We start from the raw sequence: 7,189 nt of genomic DNA, 5'->3' as shown, positions 1-7,189 counted from the left end.
TGTGAGAGACTGTTCCAGCCCTTCCCCTTCTATAATCGTTGACCACACCAACCCAATCAGCTATTATTAATTTTGATTGATGATAAGTAATTACTCTGGATTCAAGGGACAGAGTAAAACAACGGTGGCTTTTGTTGGAATATTGGGGCCGATGGGCATCAGAGTCAGCGAGGGAGGAGAGGCAGATGTTTCTCTGCTCTCTGTCCTATTCTCCGCCGGCTAAAAACAATGCGTTTGGCTTCAGAAAAAAAAAGAAGAAGTGCTGCAACAATTGTTCCCTGGAGAGAGATACCCTGTGCGAAATTAGGTTCAGATAAAAGACGTTTATGCGAGGTCAACTGCAGTGTGGGCACATAGTGGCCAAAGTCAAATTTGTTTGAAGTCGGAGGGGAGGGGGGAGAATTTATTTGAAAAGCTGTGAATTATAAACTTTAACGTCCCTTACGGATCATCTGTCAACTGAATCACCCCCCCTAAAAAAAAAAAAGGGTTTTATAAATTAAAACAACCCACACACGTGTTTTTGCTTTTGCGCTTTGGGAGTTATAATTCATCCCTGATCAAAAATACATGTAGAGAGAAAAAATAATCACTTTTTCTCTTTTCTTTAAGCACTGGTTTAATCGCAGATCATTTCACCTTTTAAATGGCAATGGGAACTGATGATGATTAGCCCTATTGAGTCCTGGGTGCCCGGGCTCTCCAACTGGTCGTCTGATTGCAAGAGGACATAAACATATCACCACCGACTCTGATTAGCAGTGGAGGGCCAGGCCAGGCTAATTCTTATAATTGCAAGTGACTTCAGCAGCACCTCTCTTTGATCTATTGAAACCATTTGCCGAGCTCCTCTCCCCTTTCTTTTTTGAGAGGGATTCTGATGTTGCCCAGCTTCTCTTTGCGCTTTTTTATTCACGAATCTTTTAGTCACATTTTTTTAAATGTCCAAATGACATTTACATTCATGGAGAATATTCATCCGTTTCATCTGTTGTTCTTGTTTCTTTTTTCTTTTCTTTTTTACATAAAAGCCTTATACACGATGACTGAAGTACAGGCCTAATAAAAATAGTCAACCTGTGATAACAAAATAGGACATATTTTAATTGTCTCAATGGGTGATAGAAACTTGTCACTGCTGTTTTTCAATGTAAGGCAAATTGATCAGATGAAGTCTGCAGATAATTGTCATTTTGTTAAATGTGACTGAGATGATCCCTCCAAGTTAACTTTTTCCCCCCCGCAAATGACTGATAGGAGAGGCTGACAGGTGCCACACACTGAACTCGTTTGTCCTTTTCTCCTTGTGTCAAATCTCGCCATCATTTCAGACTCATATAGCCACATTCGAAGAATATCGGAATCACTTTATAAAAATCACAAATTACAACTTTCTGCTCACCCTTTTAGCCGTTAGGTGTTGTTTGATCACAGAGGTTTAATCAGATTTTTTTAATGCATTTTTTTTTTGGTCATTAATATTCTTCTTCCCGGAAAATCGAGAGTATAGAAAAACGACCCAGAAGCAGCAGAAACATGGAGAAAATGAAAGACAACAGGGAATAATAAAACAACACAGACTGGGTTACATGGCCATGGTGGGATATTTTATTTGATATGAAGCATATCATTATTATATATATATTTAATATATAAAACGCCTAATTACAATCATATCGGTGAGAATAATTATTTATGCAAATATTCTGTGGCAAACATAAATGTACAACACATAATTACTATGCGCATTTACATCCTAAAAAAATACAAGCATCTGAGCCTCTTTACTACCAAGTGCAAAAGTAAAAAAAAACAAAAAACAAAATGTGATGATAAAATAAATCAAATATAAAACATTCCAATTGCATACATGCCATATACTTTACCATCTCTAGTCTATAGCGCCCTCTTGTGGTGCAACATCAAACATGTAACTGTGCCAAAAAGACTGATCTGGAATAAACGACAGAGAACAAGCAGCTACTTCTTCCTCCTGAAAACTTACAACAATTTATTTAATAATATGTGTGTGTGAAGAGCAGCATCTGGTGTCACTATTTGAATTATTATGATTTTGTTATTATATTGGGAACACGTAGCAGCACTCAATGTTCATCAGGATCCTTCAGTGGATATAGCCTCTGTACTCCAGGAGCAGGTAGTTCTTGATGTAGGTGGGCAGGTCAAGTTTAGGGACCACCTTGTGCACCCGTCCCTCCAGGAAGTTCCTGAGTTTGCAGCGTGCCAAGTGCTGCAGGGAGCGAGGAGTCAGTGCCAAAGAGAAGACTGAGTCATAGAACTCTTTGTGCTCCTGCTTGGATAAAAACAGGTGGACATGAGATCATTTGAGGAAGTGTTGATGAATGTTATTTGTCTCACTTTATAGTAAATCAGAGTGGTATTTTAAAAATGAATAAGAAGTAATTATTAAATAAACATACTGCGAGCAGTTCATCTACCATTAGCTTTGTCCTATTATAGATATCTGTGAATATCAAATATCACCCACAACTATATCCAGCTATAAGCATGACCTGCACAACCTGCAAAATGCATTGTAAATTTGTATTAATCCATATAATCATTGAAACATTTTTGTAATTTAATTCTGTATTTAGAGGCCTAACATACTGTATGTCAGAGTTTCTTCTATCACTGAATATATGTGTTGGGTCACCTCAAGTCTGCAAATTTAATGAGCATTGCTTTTAGTGAAGCTTTTATGGTCTTGGTGCTGTCCAGATACGGTGCCCAAAACATGAAGAGGCAATTAAAGAAATAATTGGTACAATATAAAAAAAAGCCCCATAAAATCCAAAACAAATTGCCTTAAAACACCCACACCGGTTAAACCCTACTGACAAATTCATTATTTAATGAGCTTGCCTTATACACCTCTGATGACACAGACTCAACCCAGGTGTCTGTGACTTTGAGGTGACTGTAGGCGTTCAGAAGAACCTCGATGGTGCGTGGAGACTCGGAGCAGTGCTTCAAAACCTAAAAGAAACGCCACAACACAGAGCAAAGCAATAGGATACATATAATCATCATTTAAGTTCATGAGCGAGCTTGTGACTCCATAGAACTGAAGAAATAAAGTAATTAAACACTTGTGAAATGAACAGATTGGTCTTCCCTCCAGGGGTTTAACTGGAAATTATGCAATTAGTGCTAATTAATCTCCTATTAACACTTGCCTAATTAGGAACCAGGCATTTTGTCTAGTGCACGTGGGTTCACTGATAGTTGTAGTCTGTTTCCCGCAGAGAGTGCAACACTTCATGTTGTGTCATGAAATGGGAATGATTTGAATGTGAAGTTGTGAAGTCTGGAATATTACAAGGAACAGTTTAGTGTTTCAAGATACATTTTTTTCTCATGTGCAGTACTTGCTAATTATGCAAAATGAGCCACCTTGATGAATAATTGGTTCATACAGCAACTACAGTATAATACTACAAACTGATCTGGAAATACATGTGCACATATTTTATGTGTTGGTATTTTTTGGACAACATGTAGTGTTTGATTTCCTACCAAGGGCAGAGCTCCAGGCCACACCCGAATAGAACCGTGGTTGAGGAGGGCGCGGACAATCCTCTCAGGCTGATGGGAAACCTTGAAGCACACTACCTTCAGGATGTTATGCATGGGAGCTTCACCGCCATAGTCCATGTCGTTAACGCAGGCACCATTAGCCAGCAGCAGATCCACTATGTCTGGATTTGCGTTCTTACAGGCCATGTGCAAAGGACTGTGTTTGTCCTGGTCCAAAGTGTGGACGTCGGCCCCTGCCCCCAGCAGCATCTGGCACACCTTGAAGTAAACTTGAAGGTCCTGCACCTCCTGGCGTTGTGAACAAGCAACATTCAGTGGTGTGAGGCCCTCATTGTTCTGTTTGTCCACAGCAGCCCCATAGCGCAGGTAGAGCTCAGTGTGGTCTGTGAGGCCGTTCCTGGCTGCCACGTGTAAGGGAGTGTCATCTTCATCAATAGTGCGACTATTGATTGCTGCTCCATACTGGAGGAGACACTTGGCACATCTGCAGGCAGAATTACAGAGCCTAGTTTTTTACTGTAACCAGATGTCATTTTAAACCATTTCTTATATAAAAAAGGATGTTACTGCAATCATTTTCTTGCAAGGCAGTGATCCTGAATTCTTAAATGTTTAGCCCGGGTCAGTTTTATCAAGTTTGCAGCACATTTATGTATCCAGTACCTTTTCTGCATGCCTGCTGGCTAGTTTTCAGGAGTCAGTGGTGTTAACGTGAGACTATGTAACTCTTGACACAAGATGACACACCTTTTCCAATGGTAAATTCATTCATTCATTTCAATTTGCTCAGGGGTTTTGTAGCATGTAGCAAGACTCAGTTGGTGTGGTATGATCAGTAGTGTACACACTAGAAATGGTTAGTAAGAACTGTGGTAAAACTGACTAAACTGAGTCACTTCACAGACTTGTTGATTGTGCTACTGTTACACTAGCTAATGTTTTAGCATTAGCCTTTATCCTTTAGCTGTCACTTTTGCCCACAGTGGCTGCTTCACAGAAAATCTAGTTTCTAGTTTTTCAAATGAGTTATTCCACATTATCTCTATATACCTTCTGGCAACTGTGGAAGTCCCTCCTGGGGTACAAGCACTGAGAATCCCTGCACTAGGTGAAGCATTGGCATACACTTTCTACTTTTACTCTACTTTACTCACTCAAGGGAACACGCTCTCTAGTTTTGATCCGCTTTACTCACTCAAGGGATCCAGGGCTTGTGCAAATGTGCAAAGGCATAAGGCCATCTTCAGAGACCGCATTGGCATTGGCTCCATGGACCAGCAGCAGTTTGACACACTCTGGCTGGCAGTTTTCACAGGCCTCATGCAGGGCAGTGGTGCCCCCAGGTGACAGGTCTACATTGGCCCCACGCTGCAGCAGGAGTCTCAGGCAGTCTGCGAAGCCTCGGCCAGCTGTGATGTGAAGTGGTGTGGTCAGCTCCTGCTCATAACTCAGTGACCATAGTCCTGCCAGCAGGGAGAACAATTGGCATAAAGTCAGCTTTGAGCGAAACCATTAGGATCATTGTAAATAAGCAGACGTGTCAGGAATAAGTTATCCGAGAGTGTGCATTGCTGTCAGTTAGAACATTTACAAAGTCGCACGACTCTTCCCAATACATAATAATAGACCCTGGTACCATGAAGAAAAGTAAGACCACAACTTATTTGCATAACTGCCAACGGTTTGATATAAAATCAAAAGTTCTCGTAAACCCACTCAGGCCTCTGTAGTTAAATCTGAAGTTCTTCCATTCTTCTATGTTGCTGGTGTCATAAATGGCATCCATAAGGTAGTAATATTCATCGTCGTCTAGGATGCTGAGAATTGTCAGTTCATCACCAACAAGCAGACAGTTCCAGAACTGCAAGACACAACCTGAGGCTTTAGCTGTGGAGATCACGTCGTTGCGGTACGTCTTTTGTTTGCGCCATTTAATCTTGGGTGCTACGTAAGCCATATTGTAGCTAACTAGATAGTTTTTTTAAAGAGTTAGAGTGGTTTCTCTTGAAGAGATAAGCACTTATGTAGGTTGTTTGTGCAGACAGGGCTATTTCAGGGTCGTGATATTTGATATTTTGGTTGACCTGGTTAACTTTGCCAGTGCAGTGATATGGGAGCCAGTGACTGTTGTGTTACATGTCACCTGCCCACTGATTCAGCTTATCCACTGAAGTTAAACAGACAAAAAAAACAGAGCAAAGAGCAAAGAATTCAACCAACACAATGTTCTGCTACTGATAACATTCAGTATTGCACAGGCCCATTATTAGTGTTATGTATTCAATAAAAAATTTAACTTGGAGTCTGGAACAATCATTTCCAGGGACTCAACAAGTCAATACTGAGTCAAAATGTTAGTCTTATAACAAAATATAACAAGCAAACTGTTTATTTTGTCCTCAGTGAAAGACCACCTCTGAATCCAGTTGGATTATGTGATGGACACATGATTGTTTCTATAAATATTGCCATGTGCTCTGTTTCTATAAATATTGCATCACTGTGTCTTTAAATACTGCCTCAGGGTGATATGCACCAGTTACATGCTGCTTGTAGTCACATATTAAAATAATATATATAAGCAGTAATTTACTTCATCTCAGTTCCACAACAACACAGGTAATATGTGCCACTTTCTCTCCAGAAATTACAAAAAGCTGCTTGGCTGGGCCAAATCATATGAATTCCTAAATTAATTCCTAATGAAGACAGATTGTGTCTCCTACCTTCCCCTGTGGCGACCCAGCGCATGTCCCCTCCTTGTGGCTCAATGATGAGGTTTACTGTGGCTCCTCTAGGAAAGAGGTGCTGCATAGCCTCAAGGTCTCCTGTATACAGAGCGTTCTGTACGACCACATCTTGGCAGACAGCTGCTGGCAGGGCGGTGTCGGACCTCAGCAGTGCCCTGTTCCTGATCTCTTTCTTCACCATATAGCTGTTGAGGTGATGGGAGGCCAGCTGCTTCTTGTACTTGTATCTCTCCAGCATGTCCTCGTCAAGTTCAAGAGAGCGTAAGGCCATGGGTGTGAAGACAAAGCTGCCTCGCGACATGCTGAATGGCTTGCCTCACACGGAGAAAAGTGCTTGTGTAAGATGTGTATGATTAAGTGAGGGAGACTGTCTAAAAGGGCCTGTCTCTCTGTTTCTGTTGTTGTTTCCCCTCTCTCTGGCTAATGTCCACTGTGTGCCTGCCGGCTGTTCACAGGGTTGGTTCACAGAGTTGTTTTGATATTCGGTATGAGACCCTCCCTGCAGTGTGACAAGTAATGCTATTTTTATGTCTCACATGCAGCCACTCGAGCCTCTCCTATTTTGCCTTCAGCAAAGTTACAGCCATGAAGCTTCTCTGTCAGGCTGCAAATGTCTATCTAAGTATCTGCAAGTGGTAGTGAATAAACTCATGCTTTGTAACTACAATACAAGCTTGTTTTGGTGGTGTTGGAACATAAAATTACACACTATCAAACAAAACTTAAATCAGGGAAAAATAGGAGGTTTGCTTCCTTAAAACAAGTGACATTACATTTATAGATTTTCAGTTCTGTTCAGCATATGAAAATATCACTTACATCAGATACATTTTGTGTTTCCACCTATCCTACTGTAAATATGCTGAGCAAGAATAGAT

The 7,189-nt window shown here is 40.9% G+C and overlaps 1 protein-coding gene across 2 annotated transcripts; it reads right to left on the bottom strand.

The window, feature by feature from the left end:
• Positions 1-1,585: 1,585 nt before the first annotated feature.
• On the bottom strand, positions 1,586-6,768 carry asb10 (ankyrin repeat and SOCS box containing 10). Of its 2 annotated transcripts, none has more exons than XM_035670378.1 (5): positions 6,288-6,768; positions 4,757-5,024; positions 3,541-4,045; positions 2,887-3,000; positions 1,586-2,311 (listed from the first exon to the last, which is right to left on the bottom strand). In XM_035670378.1, exons 1-5 carry the CDS (start codon positions 6,610-6,612, stop codon positions 2,126-2,128), a joined length of 1,398 nt encoding a protein of 465 aa, XP_035526271.1. In that variant the 5' UTR covers positions 6,613-6,768; the 3' UTR covers positions 1,586-2,125. The 2 variants fall into 2 exon arrangements, with proteins under 2 accessions (XP_035526271.1, XP_035526272.1); XM_035670379.1 differs by lacking the exon at positions 6,288-6,768 and adding an exon at positions 5,278-5,580.
• Positions 6,769-7,189: the final 421 nt, after the last annotated feature.

The sequence above is a fragment of the Morone saxatilis genome, unplaced genomic scaffold (genome assembly GCF_004916995.1).
Source record: "Morone saxatilis isolate NCDOM2014 unplaced genomic scaffold, NCSU_SB_2.0 Contig23, whole genome shotgun sequence".
Lineage (NCBI taxonomy): Eukaryota > Metazoa > Chordata > Actinopteri > Moronidae > Morone > Morone saxatilis.
The sequence above is the reverse complement of the archived record's forward strand: the minus strand, read 5'-3'. Positions and strand labels throughout refer to the sequence as shown.